This window comes from Symphalangus syndactylus, chromosome 12 (genome assembly GCF_028878055.3).
Source record: "Symphalangus syndactylus isolate Jambi chromosome 12, NHGRI_mSymSyn1-v2.1_pri, whole genome shotgun sequence".
NCBI lineage: Eukaryota > Metazoa > Chordata > Mammalia > Primates > Hylobatidae > Symphalangus > Symphalangus syndactylus.
In genome coordinates this window covers 44,918,250-44,944,513 of record NC_072441.2, presented here as the reverse complement: position 1 = coordinate 44,944,513, position 26,264 = coordinate 44,918,250, and the positions used below count along the sequence as shown (strand labels likewise).

The window sequence follows — 26,264 nt, the reverse complement described above, 5'->3', positions numbered from 1 at the left end:
GCTTATTTTTTAGGCTTAAGAAAGTGAGGGATAAAGTTTTAATAGTGTAGATTAAACAAATGTATTGTTATTGTAGCCATTACATTGTGAATAACAAAAAATTGAGAGAATATTCTTCTAGTATTTGAAAATTACTATCTAATTCAGGAAAGAAGTTACTTAAGTCAATGATGAATGAGTGAAATCCCAACAGATGTCTTTGTTATTTTATTAATATTTTCATCTTACTTGTCAGAGTCAACAAAAATATCAAACAACATTCACATGAGAGCTACATTCATTTGTCACTTGCAACCATAGGTTGACTACAGATAAAAGAGTGGCAAAACTTAATGAAAACATTCAATGAGAATCAATTAGATATATGGAATTTACATTTAAGCATACCATATATGTTATTGGTAAAATGTGTGCTGTATAGCCTTTATATCAGCAAAGATTATAATAAACTTATATATGTATACATATGCATATGCTTTTTGTAGAGGTAGCTATTAAACATTTATTAGCACAATACTGTGTAAAACTTTACAACTAAAGGCATTTAGTGCCCCATAACAATCTTTTGAGGTAGGTACTATTGTTTCCTTATTTTGCAGAATCAGGAAGTTTGAATTACTGTCTAAGACCATACAACTAATAAATTAGAGAGGTGGAATTTTCACTTACGTAGTTTGGCTCTAAATCCAGGCTGTAAACAATGAATAACACTGAGGATTTTTTAGCAGGAGAAAAATATTATTTATTTTCGACAAATACCTTTTATAACAATACTGAAAATTAACTTTAGGGAGAAGATCTGGAGGAGGAAGACCATTTTAGAAACTATTATAATCCAATCTTAGAGTAGAGTTATTCTAATATGGGAATTAAGAGGAAAAATTAATTGCCTAAAAATTTATTGAAAATTAAATTTAGTGCAACTTAAAACAGTTAATAGAATTGGCTGAATGCAGTATTCAACAATGCTTGACACAATGCTTTTGAAAACTATTACTCAAGAACTCTGTTTAGTAGTTGAAAGATATGTTTGATATATCAATAGACTACGATGCTTGTGGTTCAGAAAGTACCTATAGTCTTTTATACATACACATAACAGATTCTTCTAGATATAACTATTCTACAACTTCAAATGAGAAAGTCTGTCAAACAGTGTTCTTCAACAGAAATCTTAATATATCTGGAAACCAAAATTTGACAGATGCAGATAAAAGCAATTCTCTATTTTCAGAAGTTTTGAATGTGAACTTTGAATTGGGAAATGAAGTTTGGGATGATTTTGATGATGAAAACTTAGAAGTTACCAGCTTTTCAACTGATATTGAGAAGACAAAAATACCAGGTAAAATCATACTTAGCATGGAATCATTTCATTAGAAATTCTTTGAATATTTTTCATTTCAGCTCCTGGAACTAAGTTTCTTTGCCTTTGTTGTGTGTGCTTGTTTAGTTAGATTTGGTTTGTTAAGATTATAATTTTTAGCAAAACTGAAAATGTGACCCTTCTACAAAGAACATTTCCCCCCAAGGACAGAGATCAAGGTTGTTCCATGATGATAATGTAGCAAATGAGCACTTTCTATTCTATTGCTCCTAGCTCTTGTAAAAGTCAAATTCAAATTGTTTATTCAATTTTCTCTCATGAAACAGAGTATTTTGTTCTCCATTCTAAGATCACAAATGGTCTGCTAATACTTGTGAAGGACAAAAAAATCCATTTTTAAAACTATTCATCTGCTTGCAAAGAAAATAACTTTTATTTCTAGTTGAAATATGGACTTTTCAGCTCGAAGTAAATAAATAAATAAGTAAATAAGAAAGAAAGGATTAGTTTCTCCTGTACTAGAAATTCTATTTAAATCATATACAACCCCAAAATAATGAGGCTTATTAGCTCTTTGAGTGAAAGGCAAATTTACTCTATTTCACTAAACCAGAGAATTGAAAACCTTGGCCAGTATGTGACAAGATAGCAATGGAGATACTGTCTTCCATTAGGGCTGACAGAAATAAATCAGTCCCTCAGCCTTCTCAGTGCAGACGGGTATTTCCACAATTACAGATACCTCTTACTATACCCCACCTCATGTTTTGAAAAGAGTATTTCAAAGGGAAGCAGTTAGAAGTTGAAATGTTATTGTTTTAGGGCCCTTAGAATCACCTAGAGAACTAATACTGCTTCTGAAAAGAACAGGATTTGACCACCTTCACAGAATAGGCCAGGACAATCTCCATGATGTGGGGTCATTAGGCACAATTTTGTATATCACTGGACAACTACTATTCCCTACCTCAAGCTTAAGTGTCATTAGGTACTGCAAGTTAATAGGCAATGTGTACTGATCCTTTGAGGTAAGCCTAGTCCTAAGAGGGCATAGCCTTGTCACTGGGAAAATCAGTCTCAATAAATGCCATTTTCCCCCATGTATAGAGCACTTTAAATGATTATGAGCAGACCACTGAAAATATTGAGTGAACTTCAACTTGATCATTTATGTGAATGAAAATGTAAGTATATAAATAATGAGGGTGAGTGGAAAAACACAAACTGTTTTTCCTCACTCTAACACCATGATCAGCCCAGAAGACATCCGTGACCAAATGTGTGTGGGTTTCCCCCCACACGCCAAGCAAGCAGTCAGTTACGCAGTGAATACCAGCTGGGTGTCTTCCAACCCAGTAGAGTTAGAAACAGGAGTCAAAGACCAAATATGTATTTTACAACAACACAGGTGGCTTGAGGACCTTTTAATATAGTTACTAATAAGCTAATCTATATGTTTTATAGTTTTACTCCCTTAGCCTTGTGCCCCTAATTTTTCTATGCCAATTAAATTAGGTTACTGAGAATTATTCATTCCTTCCTTAACCAGATCATATCTGTTGGAGAGAGCGTTGTAGAACTTGTGAAAAGCTTCATTCAGCTGTTTCTTGTCATTTTGTTTCAAAATGTTATCTCTTCACATAGGATTTGGAAACACTTTGAGTTCAAGTACCAGGGGGAGTAAGCTACCCCTTCAAGAGTCAAAGAGCAAATTCCAAAGAGAAATGTCAAACAGGCAAGTTTTAGAACTTTGGTTTGTAATACTTACAACTTTATATCCCCTTGACACATAGTTGGAGATGGGGATCAAGTTATTAGATGTCACAGATGTTAAAAGATATTAGCCAACCTAAACCCTCTTAATCTTAGAGGTGTGTTTCTCAAAGTGCTGTTGTGAAACCACCTGCATCAAAATCACTTTGGGGTGCATACTAAAAATGCACATTCTTAAGCCCCACATTAGATCTACTGAATTTTTGTCTCTGGGACTGGAGCCCAGGAACCTTCACTTTTAACAAGACTTGAAAACTGAATAGGAGTTTGACAACTAGAACAGAGGCGGATAGGCATTCCAGGTATGAGAAAGCATCTGTAAAGGGATAAGGCTTGAAAAGGCATCCTGTGCTCAAAGATCAGTAAAGTGTGGTATGTGTGGCCACAGCATAAAGTCTGTTGCTGAAGTCTTATTGTAAGGGCTTTGAGTGCTGTGCTTAGACACCTGTCCTGTACCCAGACAGTCGGGGGTCACAAACCCAAATACCTTCAAGATTTGGTGGGCCAAGGCCAACTGTAGAGTGTCCCATCTAAAGGGAGTAGCCACTACTCAGCTCCAAATAGTTGTTACTGTGCAGGCAATGTGAGTCTAGTGTTACAAAATATTCTGATTTTTCAAGAAAAGCTAGGAGTCTGAAATTTTATGTGATATCTTATTATTTTTAAATTTTGACAACTAATTCAAAAAAAAATGTGATATACTCTGTGGCACCCTCCTCCAAATAATAATAATATCTGTAGGCCAGATGTATCCTCGGGCCCTCCAGTTTTTACCTGTATGGTAGGCAGTGAGGAACCATCTAAAATATTTAAGCACAGGAAAAACAATTTGATTTAAAAAATCATCCTAGCAGCAGTATGCAGAGTGAATCATAGGGAGTGGGACTGCCAGAGGCATGGTGGGCAATGAGAAAGACAGACTATAATGAGGCCTAAACTACAGCAGAAGTGATGGGAACAGAGAGGTAGGGTTGGATTTTTAAAACATTTCAGAAATAGAGCAGATTCAGTTTGGCAATTGATAGGCTATGGTAGTTGAGGAAGAGAGAAGAATAAATGGCATGTAGGTAGATGTTATTTAAGGATATAGGAAACATAAGATATTTAGAATGGAAAACATAATTTTATAAATCTTCAATTTGAAGTATCTTTACAAAAAATGCAAAATGCACTGGGAAATATTGGACTTGATTAGAAGTCAAGGGAGAGAAATGATGGCCAAAGCCAAAATGTTCAAAACAGAAGAAATACCAACAACTTTTTATTCAGGGTCTGATTTTCTACTGAAGGATTATTTCTCTGCTTTAAAAAATACTAAATTTGTGGTATCCCTTGGAATTTTTGCTGTTATTTAGCCATTACTGATTAATAGCATCAGCATCACAGACTCATAGTTTTAATAGAATTCCAGAGCTAAGGGGGGACTTCGGTATTGTTTAGTCTCCCTGTCACTGGATCCTTGAATCACCATTCAACATCACTGGCAAGTAATCATGCCACCTCTACCAAGACAGTTCCAGTGACCAGGAGCTCATTCACCCTTGTTCCATGTTAGGATTTCTTAGATCATTGAATAGCTTTTTAAAACGTTTGCTTAAAATGAGTCTTTTTATCACTTTGTTTCGTTGGTTATAACTCTGAGTCACATAGAATAAATGGATATAAGCATCAAAGTGAGACAAAGCTGTAGGTGTAGAGAAGCAAAAAGTAGATAAATCATAAGGAGGAAGGTAACAAGGCACATGAACAGTTTTGTGCACCACACCTTTAAAAAAAAACAAATACTTTTGGAAGAGTTTAGAAGGGACCAACAGAAGATGTGTGAGTTTAAAAATGGATTCTAACAGGAAGCCTCTGAGAACCTGGTGTAGAAGTTGCTGCTGGGGAAAAGGCCTGTGGGCCCTGAGGATTTGGGGTGGAAAGGAGATTTGCTTTTTTATTTATTTAAGCTAGAGTACAGTGGCATAATTATGGCTCACTGCAGCCTCAACCTCTTGGGCTGAAGAGATCCTCCCACCTCAGCCTCCCAAGTAGCTGGGACTACAGGTACATACACACCACTATGCCTGGCTAATTAAAAAAACCTTTTTTTTCTAGAAATGGGGGTCTTGCTGTGTTGACTAAGCTGTCCTCCCACCTCAACCTCCCAAAATGCTGGGATTACAGGTGTGAGCCACTGTGCCTGGCCTGCTTTTTCTTTTACACACTTTTTACTATTTTAATTCCTTGCCATGTATATATATTTATTAGTCAGAGAGAGACAAAACGATCCAATCCTGTCAGTATATGTGATTCTTCCCTGTCCCCACCCACACTGCTCATTGCTCCTTACATGGCTGTTACATTTTAGCCTTCAGGTGTCAACTTAAATGGTTACCTCATCAGAGATGCATTGATGATCATCTTTTAAAAATGGGTTTATGGCTCCACACTGTTATTTCTTATGCTATTATCCAGTTCATTTTCTTTTTATAATTTCAGGATTTATAATTATGTATATATTTGTTTTTATACATTGTCTGCTTGATGGTAACTCCCTGACATTTTCTTTATCACTTCATACACAGCTTCTAGTCCAATATCTGGCATATGATAATGAATAATAAATGTGTTTTAGTGAATGAGTTAATACAGAAGGTTCAGAGTAAATTCTTCTATACAGTTATATCCAAGAAGATAGCTAGAGATGTCTATCTACAATGAGACCAGAATAGAGAAAGGAGATTAAAAGTTAAGCAAGTGGAATTTAGAAAATGTTTATAGACAATTAAGCATAAGACTCAATTTTAAAGAAAATTATTGAATAATATTTCTATAGTCCCTTAAAAATAGTATTTTTTCCTAATTTGGGATATATAAATTATGGTTTGGTCTAAAGGAAAGGAAATACACCAAGCTCTCCATGAGTATTTGAAACAATGCATTACATTTTTGTAATAAATGTGATAAACTTTGATCATATTCCCCAAAAATCATTATGATCCAAATTAGAATGGTTTGTTTTTCCTGTTTGCCATATGTTACAAATAATTAATTTTAATTTTTAGTTTTGTTTCATCACATGAGATGTCGGATATTTCTTTATCAAATTCTGCTATGCCCAAGTTCAGTGCATCCTCCATGACAAAATTACCTCAACAAGCCGGAAATGCAGTTACTGTAAGAAGAAGCACTTCTTTGTTTTTCTTTTAAATTTTGCCCGAGTGCTTAAACTTTCAATGATTGTTATTTTTTATCTCAAATGTAGGTCCATTTTCAAGAAAGAAAACCACAAAATCTGTCACCAGAGATTGAGAAGCTATGCTTTACTTCCTCTGGAAAAAACCCAAATTCTTCGAATTATAAAAAAGTGGATTTTTTTATTAGAAACAGTGAATGTAAAAAGGAAGTTGATTTCAGGTAAGAACTGTTTAAAGACACTTTAAGATTACATCAATAAGAAACTATTTACGAAGAAATTCAGCATCCCTTTTTCCTTGGTTCATTTTAAAGATCAGAGCCTGAACATTTCATTTATTAAAGACATTAAAATTTTCAAACCTCAGTGAGCTAAGCTCTTTAAGATGTTTCAAACATCATATACCTCAGTTTTTGAAAACCCGTATGTTTGATGCTGTTTATTCAAACATTATATTGAGTTGATACACTTACTTTTACTGATTTGAATACAGTATGTTAATTTTGTAAAGGGTAAAGTCACTTGAGAAATCCAGATGAGATCAGCTAATTTTTCAAAAGTTGAAGTTGTATTTTAGTTAACCAGTTATTTCACAATCAACAGGTTCAATGAAAATGTCAGATTAAATCTCATCGGTTCCCCCACTGCTGGCCATTTTAGAAAACGAAACTGTGTTGCAGTTTCTCTCTCCTTGAAGAGTCAAAAGATTTGGGACCTGTTCACACTGTTTTGCTTTTATTTGTTTGTTTTAAGACTAGTCAAGTGAAGCAGTGGGAGTGCAGAAGAAACAAAGAAATCTGTAACTGGTTGTGATCAATTAGTTGTAAACACCACTTCCCTTGGACCAGGCTGTTCACACCTTTATTAAATGACATAACTTTTCAATATGTTTAAAGAAATAACCTTTACAGTTCCTACCATTTGCATTTTATGAAGTCTAATTTTTCCCAACAGACTTCCTACAAAGTTATGCATACTGAAGTTTATTTGATACATTAACTTCACAGCAATCTTCAAGTTTATTTTGTTGTGTTTAGTATTACATTATTTATTGTGTATTTTAAAATAAATTGTGTTAAAAATAGTTATTTTTACTTTTTCTTCTTTCTCCCAGTGTGTATCATCCTGATGATGAAGCTGATGAAATGAAGTCTTTATTGGGAATATTTGATGGTATTTTCTAAAACAAACAAATACTTTTTATATTAATAAGAGAAAGAATAAAGATACCTAATCACAAAGCATGCTTTTTATTTTAAAAAAGTAGTTCATAATTCTTCAGATTTTTTTCTCCTGTATTTGATTAGCTTTGTTCACTTTTTCCAACAAAATACATGGACCGATTTATTTTCCCATTATATTGTAACTTCTTGAAAAGCTCTTTTACAGAGGCTTTGTTTCAATAAGCCCTTAAGTTAAGGGCTGATTGCACTTAGAAATAAATTGCACTTAGAAATAATTATTTAGTTATTAATTGGATTTTGACAAGAACCAATGTAAAATTTCATTTTTATATTTTCTTAAGAAGAAAAATATTTTATGAAAGCAAAATAATGCTAACTTAATAAATCTGCTTATTGTATGGATTAATCACTAATATTATTCCCATGTATTTTGTTTTACTAAAGATTTTTAAGAATCCAATGGCTATTTGAACCTACTGTTATCTAACTTTGAGCAACAATAAATGAAACATTAGTATAGAATGTTGTTTTCATTTAGCTTGTTTTTCAATGTTGTGAATTTTAAAACTTTGTTATGTTGACTTTTACTGTAGTAAAAAGATATTTTATATTTTTTTCCAATGAATTACATTTCAAATTCATTTATTGATAAGTATTATATAGGTACCCTAAGCAATATTTATTATCAAATTTATTAATAGGTACCATGAGAAGTTGAAGCCCACTTAAGAACTTTTAGAAAATTTTTTTTCTTTTTTTAAAAACTTTTATTTTAGATTCAGAGTTACCTGTGCAGGAGTGTTACATAGATAAACTCATATCATGGGGATTTGTTGTACAGATTATTTCATGACCCAGGTACTAGGCCTAGTACTGAATAGTTATTTTTCCTGATCCTCTCCCTTCTCCCACTGTCCACCCTCAGGTAGGCCCCAGTGTCTGTTGTTCCCTTCTTTGTGTCCATGAGTTCTCATCATTTAGCTCCTGCTTATAAGTGAGAACATGCAGTATTTGGTTTTCTGTTCCTTCGTTAGTTTACTGAGGCTTCCAGCTCCATCCATGTTCCCGCAAAAGACATGATCTGGTTCTTTATTATCGCTGTATATGTAAAACATTTTCTTTATCCAGTCTACCAGTGATGGGCATTTAGATGGATTCCATGTCTTTGTTATTGTGAATAGTGCTGTGATGACCGTAAGCGTGCATGTGTCTTTATGGTAGAATGATTTTTATTCCTTTGGCTGTATACCCTGTGATGGGATTGCTGAGTCAAATGGTGATTCTGTTTTTAGCTCTTTGAGGAATCACCAGACTGCTTTCCACAATACTTGAACTAATTTACACTCCCACTAACAGTATATGTGTTCCCTTTTCTCTGCAACCTTGCCAGCATCTATTATTTTTTGACTTTTTAATAAGAGCCATTCTGACTGGTGTGAGATGGTATCTCATTGTAGTTTTGATTTGCATTTCTCTAATGATCAGTGATCTTGAGCTTTTTTAATATATATATGCTTGTTGGCCTCATGTATGTCTTCTTTTGAAACATGTTTGTTCATGTTCTTTGCCCACATTTTAATGAGATTGTTTTGGTTTTTTTTTCATGTAAATCTAAGTTCCTTAAGATGCTGGATATTAGACCTTTGTACAGATGCATAGTTTGCAATTTTTTCTCACTCTGTAGGTTGTTTCCTTACTCTGCTGATAATTTCTTTTGCTGTGCAGAAGTTCTTAAGTTTAATTAGATCCCATTTGTCAGTTTTTCCTTTTGTTGACATTGCTTTCGGCATCATTGTCATGAAACCTTTGCCCATTCCTGTGTCCCAAATGGTTTTTTTATATTTTTGCATTTTACATTTAAGTCTTTTTAATCCATCTTGAATTGTTTTTTGTATATGGTGTAAGGAAAGGGTCCAGTTCAGTCTTCTGCACACAGCTTGCCAGTTATCCTAGCACCATTTATTGAATAGGGAGGGAATCCTTTCCCTATTTTTTGTTTTTGACAGCTTTGTCAAAGATCAGATGGTTGTAGGTGTGCAGCCTTAATTCTGGGCTATTCATAGACATTGGCCTATGTGTCTGTTTTTGTACCAATACCATGATGTTTTGGTTATTGTTGCCGTTAGTACAGTTTGAAGTTGGGTAACGTGATACTTCTAGCTTTGTTCTTTTTGCTTAGGATTGCCTTGGCTATTTGGGCTCTTTTTTGGTTCCATATGAATTTTAAAATAGTTTTTTCTAGTTCTGTGAAGAATGTCATTTGTAGTTTGATAGGAGTAGCACTGGATGCTACTTTGGGCAATATGGCCATTTTAATGATGTTGATTATTCTTATCCATGAGGATGGAATGTTTTTCCATTTGTTTGTGTCATTTCTGATTTCTTTGAGCAGTGTTTTGTGATTCTCTTTGTAGATCTCTTTCACCTACTTGGTTAGCTGTATTCCTAGGTATTTTATTCTTTTTGTAGCAATAGTGAATGGGATTGTGTTCCTGATTTGGCCCTTGGCTTGGCTGTCGTTGTTGTGTAAGAATGCTAGTTATTTTTGTAGATTGATTTTGTATCCTGAAACTTGGCTGAAGTTGTTTATCAGCTGAAGGGGCTTTTGGGCCAAGACTATGGGGTTTTCTAGATATAGGATCTGGTCATCTGCAAACAAGGATAGTTTGTCTTTCTGTCTTCCTATTTGGATACCCTTTATTTCTTTCTCTTGCCTGATTGCTCTGGCCAGGACTTCCAATACTATGTTGAATAGGAGTAGTGAGAGAGGGCATCCTTGTCTTGTGCCGGCTTTCAAAGGAAATGCTTCCAGCTTTTCCCCATTCATTGATGTTGGTTGTGGGTCTGTTATAGATGGCTCTTATTATTTTGAGGTATATTCCTTCAGTACCTAGTTTATTGAGAGTTTTTTTAAGATGAATGAATGTTGAATTTTATCAAAAACCTTTTCTTCATCTATTGAGAAAATTATGTGTTTTTTGTCCTTAGTTCTGTTTTTGTGATGAATCACATTTATTGATTTGCATATATTGAACCAGCCTTGCATCCAGGGATGAAGCCTACTTGATCGTAGTGTATTAACTTTTTGATGTGCTGCTGGATTTGGTTTGCAAGTAGTTTGTTGAGGATTTTTGCATCAATGTTCATCAAGGATATTGGCCTGAAGTTTCCTTTTTGTTGTCTCTTCCAGGTTTTGGAATCAGGATGATACGGGCCTCACAGAATGAGTTGAGGAGGAGTCCCTCTTCCTCAATTTTTTGGAATAGTTTCAGTAGGAATTGTACCTGCTCTTCTTTGTACATCTGGTACAATTTGTCTGTGAATCTGTGTGTGGTCCTGGTCTTTTTTTGGTTGATAGTTGATAGGCTTTTTTTTTTTTTTTTTTTTGAGACGGAGTCTTGCTCTTGTTGCCTAGGCTGGAGCACAGTGGCGCGAGCTCGGCTCACTGCAACCTCCGCCTCCGGAGTTCAAGTGATTCTCCTACCTCAGCATCCCAAGTAGCTGGGACTACAGGTGCACGCCACCACGCCCAGCTAATTTTTGTATTTTTTAGTAGAGATGGGGTTTCACCATGTTGGCCAGGATGGTCTCGATCTCTTGGCCTCGTGATCTGCCCACCTCAGCCTCCCAAAGTACTGGGATTACAGGCATGAGCCACTGCGCCCAGCTGCTTGGCAGCCTTCTTATTACTGATTCGATTTTGGAGGTCATTACTGGTCTGCTCAGGGTATGAATTTCTTCCTGGTTCAGTCTTGAGAGGGCATATGTTTCCAGGAATGTATCCATCTCTTCAAGGTTTTCTAGTTTGTGTGCATAGAGGTGTTCACAGTAGTTTCTGATGCTTATTTTTTTATTTTTTTGAGATGGAGTCTTGCTCCGTTGCCCAGGCTGGGGTGCAGTGGCAATCTCGGCTCACTGCAAGCTCCGCCTCCCGAGTTCACGCCATTCTCCTGCCTCAGCCTCCCGAGTAGCTGGGACTGCAGGCACCTGCCACAATGCCCAGCTAATTTTTTGTATTTTTAGTAGAGATGGGGTTTCACTGTGTTAGCCAGGATGGACTCGGATCTCCTGACCTCATGATCTGCCCTCCTTGGCCTCCCAAAGTGCTGGGATTACAGGTGTGAGCCACCGTGCCTGGCCTCTAATGCTTATTTTTATTTCTGTCGGGTCAGTGGTAACATCCCCTTTGTCATTTCTAATTGTGTTTATTTGAATTGTGTCCCTTTTTTCTTTATTAGTCTAGTAGGAGACTATCATTAATTTTTTAAAATAACCAGCTCCTATATTCATTGATCTTTTGAATGGTTTTTGGTTTGCTCTTGCTTCTCTAATTTTTTTCAGTTATGATGTTGTTAATTTGAGATCTAACTTACTAATGTAGGCTTTTAGTGCTATGTATTTCCCTCTCAACCACAGCCTTAGCTGTGTCCCAGAGATTCTTCTGTTTTTATCTTTGTTCTCATTAGTTTCAAAGAACTTCTTGACTTCTGCCTTAATTTCATTATTTACCAAAAAGTCATTCAGGAGGAGGTGGTTTAATTTCCATGTAATTGCATGGTTTTGAGCGATTATTTTAGTCTTGACTTCTATTTTTATTGCACTGTGGTCCAAGAGTGTGTTTTGTATGATTTTAGTTCTTTTGCATTTGCTGAGGATCATTTTATGTCCGATTGTGTGGTCAATTTTAGAGTAGGTACCATGTGGCAAGGAAAAGAATATGTTGTCTGTTGTTTTGGGGTGGAGAGTTCTATAGAGGTCTGTTAGATCCATTTGGTCCAATGTTGAGTTCAGGTCCTGAATATCTTTGTTAATTTTCTGTCTCACTGATCTGTCTAATACTGTCAGTGGAGTGTTGAAGTTTCCAACTGTTATTGTGTGGGAGTCTAAGTCTCTTTGTAGGTCTCTAAGAACATGCTTTATGAATTTGGGTGCTCCTGTGTTGGGTACATATATATTTAAGATAGTTAGTTAGGTCTTCTTGTTGGATTGAACCCTTTACCATTATGTAATGCCCTTCTTTGTCTTTTTAAATCTTTGTTGGTTTAAAGTCCGTTTTGTCTGAAATTAGGGTTATAACCTCTGCTTTTTTCTTATTTCCATTTGCATGGTGATTTTTCTCCATCCCTTTATTATTTTGAGCCTGTGGGTGTCATTGTGTGTGAGATGGGTCTTTCGAAAACAGCATACCATCATTAGGTCTTGCTTTTTTATCCAGCTTGCCACTTTGCCTTTTTTTTTTTTTTTTTTTTTAAAAGACAGATTCTCACTCTGTCGCTCAGGCTGGCTGGAGTACAGTGGCACAATCTCGGCTCACTGAAACCTCCACATCCCAGTTTCAAGCAATTCTCATGTCTCAAGCTCCTGAGTAGCTGGGATTACAGGCATGTGCCACCATGCCCAGCTAATTGTTGGTATTTTTAGTAGAGATGGGCTTCACTATGTTGGCCAGGCTGGTCTCAAACTCCTGGCCTTAGTGATCTGCCCACCTCAGCCTCCCAAAATGCTGAGATTACAGGCATAAGCCGCCATGCCTAGCCCCTTTGCCTTTTAAATGGGGGCATTTAGCCTATTTACATTCAAGGTTAGTATTGATATGTGTGGATTTGATCCTGTAATTATGTTGTTAGCTGGTTATTATGCCGGCTTATTTGTGTGGTTGCTTTATAGTGCCACAGTAGTCTGTGTACTTAAGTGTGTTTTTGTATTGGCTGGTAATGGTTTTTCCTTTCCATATTTAGTGCTTCTTTCAAGATATCTTGTAAGGTGGGTCTTTTGATAATGAACTCCTTCAGCATTTGCTTATCTGAAAAGGATTTTATTTCTCCTTTGCTTAGGAAGCTTAGTTTGGCTGGATATGAAATCCTTAGTTGAAGTTTTTTTCTTTAAGAATGTTCAGTATAGGCCCCCAATCTCTTCCGGCTTATGGGGTTTCAGCTGAGTAGTCTGCTGTTAGCTTGATGGGGTTCCCTTTGTAGGTGGCTTTCCCTTCTCTAGCTGCCTTTAACGTTCTTTCTTTCATTTTGATCTCGGGAAGTCTGATGATTATGTGTCTTGGGGATTATTTTCTTGTGTAGACCCTTGCAGGGATTCTCTGTATTTCCTGAATTTGACTGTTGGCTTCTCTAGCAAGGTTGGGGAATTTTCATGGATGATATCCTGAAATATATTTTCCAGGTCATTTGCTTTCTCCCTGTCCCTTTGAGGGATGCCAGTTACCTGTAGATTTGGCCTCTTTTCATAGTCCCATGTTTCTTGGAGGTCTTGTTCATTCCTTTTCTTTATTTTTGTCTGACTTATTTCAGAAAGCCAGTCTTCAAGTTCTGAGATTCTTTCCTCAGCTTGGTCTTTTCTGCTGTTATTACTTGTGATTGCATTGTGAAATTCTTGTAGGGTGAGTTCCATCTATCAGTTAGGTACTTTTTTATACCAGCTATTTCATCTGTCAGCTCCTGTATCCTTTTATTGTGTTTCTTAGTTTCCTTGGATTGGGTTTTGCCATTCTCCTGAATCTCAATAATCTTTGTTCCTATCTATATTCTGAATTCTATTTCTGTCATTTCAGCCAACACAGCCTGGTTAAGAATCCTTGTTGGAGGACACAGACACTCTTACCATTGGAGTCACTGGAGTTCTTGCGTTGGTTCTTTCTCACCTCTGTATGTGGGTGTTTCTTTAACTGTTGTGTAGATTGAGTACAGTCAGTAGATCTGTTTTCTAGATGTTTTCACAAGGCCAAGGGTTTTTGCATGGTCTTTATTTGTAGCTGACTTCTTTGGCTTCACAGTGGGTATGTTAGCAAGGTATTTTTGGTGTTAAAGCTTTGGGGTGTGATCCAGTAGGTGGTGCTTAGGGGTAGTGGTCAGTTGGTAGGTAGGCTCTTGCTCAGTTGTGTGGCTCCCCTATATTTCTGCAGTTGCAGCTGTGCTCCCTCTCAATGCTCTGAAAGTGTGGGCTCCTCTCCTACTTGAGTACTGGCTGTAGATCATGGCTTGGCCCTCTCCCAGGCTGCCCACCACAGCTCTGGTGATCTCAGGGTTTATGTTTCCTCCTCAACCTGGAAGCATCAGAGGAAGGGATCTTCATAGTAGTTGTGACCAAGGATCTTTTGCTTGTTTCCTGTAGGCACCACCCCCCAGAGAGATAAAGGTCAGCAATTGCTCAGTGCAGTCAGCCCAGGATGGGGGGGTTCTGTGCTGTGGGCCTGGTGATGAGCAGAGGATGTGGGTGGGATCCATAGGAGACAGACTGGCCTCCTCTCCTTCAGTTGACTGCAGCTTGTTGGAGGTGTGGATAAGTCACTTAGGGTCTTCATTAGTCTGAGGGTAGCAGGGGTAGTACCACTGCAGAGGCAATGGCAGAGAGGCTTTTGGTTGCCCCCGGGGGCTCTACCTCTGAGAAATGTGGAGCTGTTGTTACTGGGAGTGTTCAGCCAGTGGGGTGGGGATAGCTGCACTGCTGGCATGAGCTTGGGGCTCTGCTTGTTGAGGAGCAGGGGATTGAGGGCTCACCAAGGGGAGAGGCTGGTATTTGTTCTGTATGTTGCCTGTGGTGTGCTGTAAACTCAGGTGTATCCCTCAGGTTGTTTCTTCCCCAGACCACTGGCAGCAGGGAAGGAACTGCTGCTGTGGCAGTGGCAGAAGGGCTTTAGGATGCCTCTGGGAGCCTCTCCTCAGGGAAACTTTGGGCCACTACCAGTGGATATGCTCAACCATGGATGAAGTGTCTGTTCTGTGGTTATGAGCCAAGGACCTTGCCTGGTAAGGAGTGGGGTGGGGATGGGGTTCCTAGAGAAGAGGGACTGGACTCCTCTCCATGTGGTGACTTTGGTATATTGGAGGTGCCGGTATAGTGACTAGGCCCTTTGTTCCTTTCCCAGTCTGAGGGCTGTTAGGGTGGTGCCAGTACAACTGTAGTGACGGAGGGTTGTAGTTTGACTCTGGGATTTCCTCCTCAGAGAAATGCTGGGCTGCTTCTGCCTCTGATTGCAGTGATCAGGCAGGGGCATGGTGGTTGTGCTAGAGTCCCAGGTTGGAAGGCCCTGCCCAGGGAAGAGAAATGAAGACCAGGACCTGCATGGAGAACAGTCTGGCTACTTTTCCATGAGGTGGTTGCTCTGTGCTGGGAATTCAGACCAGTCCCAGCTCCCCACAGACTCTCCAGAACCCAGAGACAGTAAGGGTGAGGGCTGTGAGACAGCAAAGATGGCAACCCGTCCCTCCCACTGGGAGCTCTGTCCAGGGAGTTACAGAACTGCTACTGGCTCAATAGCCCCAGCTGGAGAACCTGCCCAGTGAGGATATACAGGATTAGGGACCCACATAACAAACACTCTGGCCAGTTTTCTGTGGGACTACGGCAGTATGCTGGGGGTCTGCTCCAGTCCCTAGTCACCTCAGATTTTCCAGTACCTGAAGCTATCAACAGTGAAGCCTGCAAAACAACAAAGATGTTGGCCTGCCCCTTCTTCTGGGAGCTCGCTCTGTCCCAGGGAAGTATGGACCTTTTGCCGGTCCAAACACACCTGTAGGAGGTGGCTGGAGACCCCAGTTGGGAGGTCCTGCCCAGTGGGGAGGAACAGGATAAGCGACCCACTTAAGAAAGCAGTCTAGCTATGTTTCATAGAGCACCTGTGCTATGCTTGCGGTCTGCTCCATCCCCCAGTTGCCTCAGACTGTCCAAAGCCCAAAGGCAAGAATGGCTAAAGCTATCAAACAGCGAAGATGGCAGCCCACCCCACACTCTGTGACCTCTATCCCAGAGAGGTTTGAAATCAGTGGGTTGGAAAACACCAGTGGGGGTGACTAGAGACCCCAGCTGGGAGATTCTGCCCAGTGAAGAGAAATGGGGTCTGGGATCCACGTGAATAAGCAGTTTGACTGCCTCTCTGTATAGCTTCTAGGCTATGCCAAGGGACCACTGCAGTTCCTAGTCAACTCGGACTCCCTAGAGCCCAAAGGCAACAATGGCTAAGGCTGTGAAATAACAGAGATGGTGGCTTCTCTCTCCCCTTGGGAGCTCCATCTCAGGGAGGTGTAACGCTGCCACCAGTGGCTGGCTTGTTTCCCAAGCCAGTGGATCTTACCCTGCGAGATGCCATGGAAACAACAGCCTGCAGACTGTCACTGCTCGGCCCCCTGGATTCAGCGCCTTTCCTAGGAACATGTATAGGGATCTAACCTTCTGCTTTGCTGGAGTTGCAGCTGCTTTTGCTAGGAAGCCTGGGTATCTAAGGCTGCTGGGGCTGTGTGTGTGTGTGCCTGAGTGGCTGCTCTGCCAAGACTCCATGTAGCTCTGCGTGTCAGACTGAAAGCCCTGATGGGGTGGATCCATGAGAGGATCTCCTGACCCGAGAGTTGCAAAGATTTGTGGGTCTCAGGGGTTGCTCACTCACCACTTCCCTGGGCCGAGGAGGCGCTCCTGGCTCCATGTCACTCCTGGGTGGGCAGTCATCCTGCCTTGCTTTTCTCCATTCTCCATGGGTCAGCTTGTTTCCTTGATGAGTTTCCAATGTGTGTACTTGGATGTTTCCATTGAAGGTGCTGTATTTACTCGCCCGTTCCATTTCTCTTCATGAGAGTGGCATACACTAGCTACTTCTATTCAGTCATGTTGGCCAACTCCATACCAATATTTTTTTCTTTAAGCATAAAAACCTTGGAGATAAGAGAAGTAAAGAAGAGAGACTTCCACATGAAATTGTTATTGTTATTATTGGTAAACATTTATGAGGCATCATAGAAATTAAACTTAGATAAAAAGCTTAAAACAAAACTAAGACTTTGTCCCTGTGTTGAAAAATAAGGGCAATCAGTCCCTTTATTTTAGTCCTTTTTACAACTGGTATGTTTCTGCATCTGAATCAATCATGCTACAACCTTTAAAGGTTCTTAAACACCATTAAAATGAAAAATTGGTGCACTACAGTCTGCTCATCTCACATACATAGATGTTGACACTAAAGAAATAGCAATTTAATTCAGCATGACTTATTGTGATCTGTTAAATGAAGATGTACTTGGTACTGTAAAGGATGAAAACACTGTTTCTTTTCTTGTGGAGCTTAGTTTATATTCTGGTAGAGAAGTTAAGATACATAATAAAGTAATAATAAAATATAGAATACATCACAGCAATACCCAGAAACTGTTTGCTAAAAAGATTAATATGGCTAGAAGGGAACCTGGTACTAATCATCAGGACAATGGGAGAAAGACCCTGAAGGCATTTCAGAGATCATTGAGGCTGCTCCCCCCATCACAGTCTAAGAATGTTAGGATCTTGAGGGCAGCAAGGGCTTGCTACCTTGAGCCTAGGTAGGGCAGGCTGGGGTCTCTCTGCTCTCTGCATTCAGGAACAGGACTCCTCAGCCAGTTGTGGCTCAACTGGCCTCAGGTACAGCTCAACTTGTTGCTCCAAATGGTACAAACTGTAAACCTTGGCAGCACCACACGTTCATTCAAACAGGCCCAGATGTGGCTCATGCTCAAACTATAGAAGGCACAAGCTGTAAGCCTTGGCAGTTCCATGTGCAGAATGCAAGAACTATGGAGGTGTGGCTTCCTCCACTTAAATATCTGAGGGTGATTGAAAAGCCTAGGGGCCCAGGTAGTGATTTGTCAAAGGGGTGCAACCACTGCTGAGTTCTCTTACTAGGGTAATGCTTAGTAGAGCCACAGGGCCTGGGCCACCCTTGAGAACCCAGAATTGTAGAGTCACTGGCAGGGGATAATGCCTGCCTGGGAAAGTTACAGGCACCAGACTCCAACCCATGAGAGCACCCACGTGGGCTGCACCAACAAAGCCATAGGGGCAGGGCTGCCTGATGCCTTTGGGGCTCCACCTCCAACCCTAGTGTGCATGGAGTTTAGGGAAATTATTCTCCAACTTTAAAGTTTAATGTCTAACCTGCTGGGTTTTGAACTTGCTTTGAGCCTGTTACTCCCTTCTTCTTGCCTGTTTCTCCCTTTTGGAATTGGAATGTATATACCCTATGCCTGTCCCACCATTGTATCTGGGAAACAGATAACTTGTTTTGATTTCATAGTTTCCCAGATGAGACTTTGGGCTTTGGACTTTTAAGTTGGTGCAGGACGAGTTACAATGTTGGCGATTTTGGGGATGGGATGATTTTTGCATTGTAAGGAGGACATGAGTTTGAGGGAGGAGCAGAATGCTGTGGTTTCTTCTGACCAAAACTCATGCTGAGGCTTGGTCCCCAATGTGGTTGTGTTGAGGAGGAAGTAAAAGCATGGAAAAGTAAGGTGATTAGGTTGCTAAGAGGAATTAATGCCATTCTCAAAGAAGTAGTTCTAACTCTGCAGGACTGGTTAGTTACTGCGAGGCCAGGTGGTTATATAAAGTGAGGCTGCCTCTCATGTTTGGTCTCCTTGCACTAGCTTGCCTCCCCTTCTGCTTCTTTGGCATATTATGATGAAGCGTGAGGCCCTTACGAAGCCAGCCAGATGTGGTGAACTGATCTTGGACCTCCCAGCCTCCAGAATCATGAGCTAAAATAGACCTCTTTCCTTTATAAATTACTCAGCCACAGATATTCTATTATATCAACAGGAAACAGACTAAGACAATCTCCTAAGCAATCAAAATGAATAGAAAATTAACAGCGTTATTATAGACATGCCAAACTTTTTGCTAGTGTTTACCTGGAAAATTATATGTACATTAAATGTATGTAACTCAAAAAATCCCTGTTACATATACTAACCACTTAACTGCAATCACTGGCTATTCTTTTCATGAAATGAATAACAACCCTAAGTTTTCCTATTCTTAAGTTTTAAATATATTGGATATATTTATTCATATAGGATAAACCATACAATGGAGCTTTTCACAAAACTCACTGTTGGGTTAAATTTTTTCAAAAGGTTTCCCAATTAAAAAGTTCCTCCAGAAGAAACTGCATCAACTAACAGGCAAAATAACCAGCTAACATCATAATGACAGGATCAAATTCACACATAACAATATTAACCTTAAATGTAAGTGGGCTAAATGTTCCAATTAAAAGACACAGACTGGCAAATTGGATAAAGAGTTGAGACCCATCAGTGTGCTGTATTCAGGAGACCCATCTCACATGCAGAGACACACGTAGCCTCAAAATAAAGGGATGGAGAAAGATCTACCAAGCAAATGGAAAACAAAAAAAAGCAGAGGTTGCAATCCTAGTCTCTGATAAAACAGACTTTAAACCAACAAAGTTCAAAAGAGACAAAGAAGGCCATTACATAATGGTAAAGGGATCAATTCAACAAGAAGAGCTAACTATCCTAAATATATATGCACCCAATACAGGAGCACCCAGATTCATAAAGCAAGTCCTTAGAGACCTACAAAGAGACTTAGACTCCCACACAATAATAATGGAAGACTTTAACACCCCACTGTCAACATTAGACAGATCAATGAGACAGAAAGTCAACAAGGATATCCAGGAATTGAACTCAGCTCTGCACCATGCAGACCTAATAGACATCTAGAGAACTCTCCACCCCAAATCAACAGAATATACATTCTTCTCAGCACCACATCACACTTATTCCAAAATTGACCACATAGTTGGAAGTAAAGCACTCCTCAGCAAATGTAAAAGAACAGAAATTATAACAATCTGTCTCTCAGACCACAGTGCAATCAAACTAGAACTCAGGATTAAGAAATTCACTCAAAACCGCCCAATTACATGGAAACTGAACAACCTGCTCCTGAATGACTACTGGGTACATAATGAAATGAAGGCAGAAATAAAGATGTTCTTTGAAACCAGTGAGAACAAAGACACAACATACCAGAATCTCTGGGACACATTTAAAGCAGTGTGTAGAGGGAAATGTATAGCACTGAATGCCTACAAGAGAAAGCAGAAAAGATCTAAAATTGACACCCTAACATCACAATTAAAAGAACTAGAGAAGCAAGAGCAAACACATTCAAAAGCTAGCAGAAAGCAAGAAATAACTAAGATAAGAGTGGAACTGAAGGAGATAGAGACACAAAAAACCCTTCAAAAAATCAGTGAGTCTAGGAGCTCGTTTTTTGAAAAGATCAACAAAATAGATAGACTGCTAGCAAGGCTAATAAAGAAGGAAAGAGACAAGAATCAAATAGACACAATAAAAAATGATAAAGGGGATATCGCTACCGATCCCACAGAGATACAAACTACCATCAGAGAATACTATAAACACCTCTATGCAAATAAACTAGAAAATCTAGAAGAAATGGATAAATTCCTTGACACATACACCCTCCCAAGACTAAACTAGGAAGAAGTTGAATCCCTGAATAGAAAAATAACAGGCTCTGAAATTGAGGCAATAATTAATAGCCTACCAACGAAAAAAATTTCAGGACCAGACAGATTCACAGCCAAATTCTAGCAGAGGTACAAGGAGGAGCTGGTACCATTCCTTCTGAAACTATTCCAATTGATAGAAAAAGAGGGAATCCTCCCTAACACATTTTATGAGGCCAGCATCATCCTGATACCAAAGCCTGGCAGAGACACAACAACAAAAAAGAGAACTTTAGACCATTATCCCTGATGAACGTCAATGCAAAAATCCTCAATAAAATACTGGCAAACCGAATCCAGCAGCACATCAAAAAGCTTATCCACCATGATCAAGTGGGCTTCATCCCGGGGATGCAAGGCTCATTCAACATATGCAAATCAATAAACGTAATTCAGCATATAAACAGAACCAACGACAAAAACCACATGATCTCAAGAGATGCAGAAAAGGCCTTTGACAAAATTCAACAGCCCTTCATGCTAAAAACTCTCAATAAATTAGGTATTGATGGGACGTATCTCAAAATAATAAGAGCTATTTATGACAAACCCACAGCAAATATCATACTGAATGGACAAAAACTGGAAGCATTCCCTTTGAAAACTGGTACAAGACAGGGATGCCCTCTCTCACCACTCCTATTCAACATAGTGTTGGAAGTTCTGGCCAGGGCAATCAGGCAGGAGAAAGAAATAAAGGGTATTCAATTAGGAAAAGAGGAAGTCAAATTGTCCCTGTTTGCAGATGACATGATTGTATATCTAGAAAACCCCATTGTCTCAGCCCAAAATCTCCTTAAGCTGATAAGCAACTTCAGCAAAGTCTCAGGATACAAAATCAATGTGCAAAAATCACAAGCATTCCTATACACCAATCACAGACAAACAGAGAGCCAAATCATGAGTGAACTCCCATTCACAATTGCTTCAAAGAGAATAAAATACCTAGGAATCCAACTTACAAGGGATGTGAAGGACCTCTTCAAGGAGAACTACAAACCACTGCTCAATGAAGTAAAAGAGGACACAAACAAATGGAAGAACACTCCATGCTCATGGATACGAAGAATCAATATCGTGAAAATGGCCATACTGCCCAAAGTAATTTATAGATTCAATGCCATCCCCATCAAGCTACCAATGACTTTCTTCACAGAATTGGAAAAAACTACTTTAAAGTTCATATGGAACCAAAAAAGAGCCTGCATTGCCAAGACAATCCTAAGCCAAAAGAACAAAGCTGGAGGTATCACACTACCTGACTTCAAATTATACTACAAGGCTACAGTAACCAAAACAGCATGGTACTGGTACCAAAACAGAGATCTAGACCAATGGAGCAGAACAGAGCCCTCAGAAATAATACCACACATCTACAACCATCTGATCTTTGACAAATCTGAGAAAAACAAGAAATGGGGAAAGGATTCCCTATTTAATAAATGGTGCTGGGAAAACTGGCTAGCCATATGTAGAAAGCTGAAACTGGATCCCTTCCTTACACCTTATACAAAAATTAATTCAAGATGGATTAAAGACTTACATGTTAGACCTAAAACAATAAAAACCCTAGAAGAAAACCTAGGCAATACCATTCAGGACATAGGCATGGGCAAGGACTTCATGTGTAAAACACCAAAAGCAACAGCAACAAAAGCCAAAATTGACAAATGGGATCTAATCAAACTAAAGAGCTTCTGCACAGCAAAAGAAACTACCATCAGACTGAACAGGCAACCTACAGAATGGGAGAAAATTTTCGCAACCTACTCATCTGACAAAGGGCTAATATCCAGAATCTACAAAGAACGCAAACAAACTTACAAGAAAAAAACAACCCCATCAAAAAGTGGGTGAAGGATATGAACAGACACTTCTCAAAAGAAGACATTTATGCAGCCAAAAGACACATGAAAAAATGCTGATCATCACTGGCCATCAGAGAAATGCAAATCAAAACCACAATGTGATACCATCTCACACCAGTTAGAATGGCCATCATTAAAAAGTCAGGAAAAACAGGTGCTGGAGAGGATGTGGAGAAATAGGAACACTTTTACACTGTTGGTGGGACTGCAAACTAGTTCCACCATTGTGGAAGACAGTGTGGCGATTCCTCAAGGATCCAGAACTAGAAATACCATTTGATCCAGCCATCCCATTACTGAGTATATACCCAAAGGATTATAAATCATGCTGCTATAAAGACACATTCACACGTATGTTTATTGCGGCGCTATTCACAATAGCAAAGACTTGGAACCAACCCAAATGTCCAAAAATGATAGACTGGATTAAGAAAATGTGGCACATATACACCATGGAATACTATGCAGCCATAAAAAATGATGAGTTCATGTCCTTTGTAGGGACATGGATGAAGCTGGAAACCATCATTCTCAGCAAACTATCGCAAGGACAAAAAACCAAACACCGCCTGTTCTCACTCATAGGTGGGAATTGAACAATGAGAACACTTGGACACAGGAAGGGGAACATCACACACCGGGGCCTGTCGTGGGGTCGGGGACGGGGGAGGGATAGTATTAGGAGATATACCTAATGTAAATGATGAGTTAATGGGTGCAGCACACCAACATACCACATGTATACATATGTAACAAACCTGCACGTTGTGCACATGTACCCTAGAACTTAAAGTATAATAAAAAATAAATACAGAGAAAAGTTCCTCGGTAAGCTATATTTTCTTATCTTATTGGCATAATGGCACCTACCACATAGATACATAGTGAGAACTTACTAAGCCACTGCATAGAGATTTCTTAGTTTAGATGTGGATACATAGTATGTGTTCAACATATGGTAGATGTTTATACCCCCAAAACATCCTTAACAGCACTTTAAATAATCCATTGAGAAGGGGAAAATAATGCAATGTCCATTTGTATTATTTCAGTTGCATTAGAACTTGACAGATGAAATCTTGACTTTCCACAGATGTATTATTCATAAAAAAAAATTTATCCCAGACTGCCCTCCTACATATACTTCCTCATGCTTTCAGGCAGATCCCCCTCTCTTTATCTCCTCTTCACCAACACTATTAGTTGGTGTATGATCAGAGCATACAAATATATTTTATTACCTTAAGTAAAATGTAATTAGTAAATAAATCTCCTGCAAATTCTATTATAATACATTCTAAAGCCAAATTGACATGAGTGCACTGTTTTAAGTTTCGGCACAATTTACCCCTTAGTAGAGTCATTCAGAGTCTCTTTACCATGACCCTATTTCTAGAAAACATTCTCATCAAGCACAGTAGGGAACCATTCTTTGAGGACCCTTAGCCTATGCGTCACATGGATAATATTACCTGTGGCATGCTAGATAATAACAGGTGTGTATATTTAAGAACTTTTCTTTTGTGGGAATAGAGTAGGCACCAGTGAGAAGGAAGTAAAAGCATGGAAAAGTAACTAAGCTAAGAATTAAGCTAAGTAAATAAGCTAAGAATTTCAGTCTGGGTTTTGAGTAGGTAGTAGAACAAAACAAAAAGGAAAACCCTGGCACTTCTTATCTTTTGTCATTTCAACCCTGGCTGCCCATAGTTAAGGGCCTTGCCACTCAATCTGAAGACTAGTAACACGGGAAACCCCTGGGAGCTGGTTAGAAGCTCAGCATCTCAGGCCACACCCCAGGCTTTCTGAGTAAGAATCTGCATTTTAACAAGATCCCCAGGTGATGATGTACACACCAAAGTGTAAGAAGCACTTGTTTAAGGTGGAGAGGAAAGGAAAGGAGGCACTATCAGAATTTTAAGAGAATCCATTCCAGGAGACAAATATAAGAGTAATGATGATTACTTGGTTTTCTGCACATATATTTCCTATTTTAAATATAATGTAATATAGCTCTTGTTTAATTGCCTTTCAGTATAGGCTGTTTCCTTTACCAACTGTGTAAATTATCTTTATAATTCCCATGCATCAACTGGGTATTCTTTTTATGTAGCTTGAGAGGCACTTAGATTCTCTATAAAGTTTTGTTTTAATTAACGTAGTAAAAGCAGAGAATTCAAAATAACAATCTTTGTTTCAATCTGGAAACCTTTCCATAAACTAACATATGCCTTAAAAATTCCTACATACTTTAGCAAAACAAAATGGAAACAAACAAACAAACAAAAAACCTGGTAATATTATATTCTGAAAGATTTAGAAAAATGTGTATAAACCTGCACTTGCATATTATGTGTTGTAGCTATAACATTTTTACTTTAAAAAGGAATTAAAATTAAGCTGACAGTATTTTGCCTGAAGTACCTCCTTATGACAGTAGATGGCTTCAATTATTTAGAAATTACATACATAATAAAGTCTTTTTTTTAAGTTTCTATATTGATCAGTTTGGAAACTTAAACCTTTTACCATTTAGAAACTAGAAAAGCAATTTTAAAGTTAAAATGGTTTTACCACAATTTTTTACATGACTGATTTACTCTGCATTTTTTTAAATTTCTGTAATTTTATTCTTTCTGTTATCTGACATGTTTTTAAACAAGGGAAATAATTGAATGGTACAATGAAAGAAACTTAGAGATTCTAGTTCAAAATTTCAGCTTATAGAAGGAAAAACAGCCCCTCAGAATATTAAATGCCTTTCCCGTAGTTTCTCTGCAAGTAATTTGTAGAATGAGAACTGGAACCCAAGTTGGTTTATTGCTTTTCCTACTTCAATTCCTAATGTTGAGGGTTATATCTCAATGCTCACTTTTTTTAAAGTTTTTATCTTTTGTTCAGAAATGTAAAATGTACTTTGCTGTCTTCTTCCTTAAATGTGTTAAGGAACTTTTCTGCTATGAACTTATAATAATCCAATTCTAAACACATTTTTACCCATAATTGTTGCTACACTTACACTTTTGAAATATAGTAGACATACAGTATATGGTATGTGACAGAGTAGAACAGTCTCGCTATGCATTACTGTTTGAAAACAGCCAACTATCTTATTGTTCTTTCATTTAGTGGTGATTGAAGAATTGCTATCTGTTACCCATTGTATCATGAAGAAGTCCAACAAAGATGAATATGGCCGTATTGTATTTCAAGGGGGCTCACTGATGACCTAGGTAACAGTGATCAAAATGCAATACAAATATATGAGTCTTTGAAATTATCAAGAGCTTTAAAAATTAATATCACCACCATCAAATTATATTACCAAATGTCTCTGTTTTCAAGTTTTCTCTAGACTCCACAAAAGATGTATTGTGTCTGAAATTCTTAAGGAGATAACATGCAGACATGGTCAAATTTTACAAAACGAAAAGCTACACATTCTTTTGGATAGTAGATTATAAAAAGAGGATGCAGTAAATTTGGAGAGTAACAAGAAGTCACTGAGGAACAGATCGACCAGCAGATTGTAGAAGGAGATAAAGAGGCAAGGATAGGAACTGAAAACACTAAGAAATCCTCGCTGGCAAGCTGATGTTAGAACCATCTGCATGCATGTAAT

General features: G+C 38.5%; 1 protein-coding gene across 12 annotated transcripts in view; it reads left to right on the top strand.

Annotated features, from left to right (window-relative positions):
- The window catches only part of HFM1 (helicase for meiosis 1), a 240,238-nt gene extending 214,261 nt beyond the window's left edge, over positions 1–25,977 (top strand). For 6 of the 12 annotated variants that reach the window (XM_063625391.1, XM_063625386.1, XM_063625387.1 and 3 more), the window contains 6 exons: positions 1,235–1,345; positions 2,972–3,062; positions 6,148–6,259; positions 6,348–6,499; positions 7,393–7,451; positions 25,772–25,975. In XM_063625391.1, the coding sequence (XP_063481461.1) occupies positions 1,235–1,345; positions 2,972–3,062; positions 6,148–6,259; positions 6,348–6,499; positions 7,393–7,451; positions 25,772–25,875 (629 nt within the window). In that variant the 3' untranslated portion in view covers positions 25,876–25,975. Of the gene's footprint in view, positions 1–1,234; positions 1,346–2,971; positions 3,063–6,147; positions 6,260–6,347; positions 6,500–7,392; positions 7,981–25,771 lie in introns of those variants that run through there. The other 6 variants (XM_063625390.1, XM_063625389.1, XM_063625388.1 and 3 more) reach the window with 3 other exon arrangements.
- Positions 25,978–26,264: the final 287 nt, after the last annotated feature.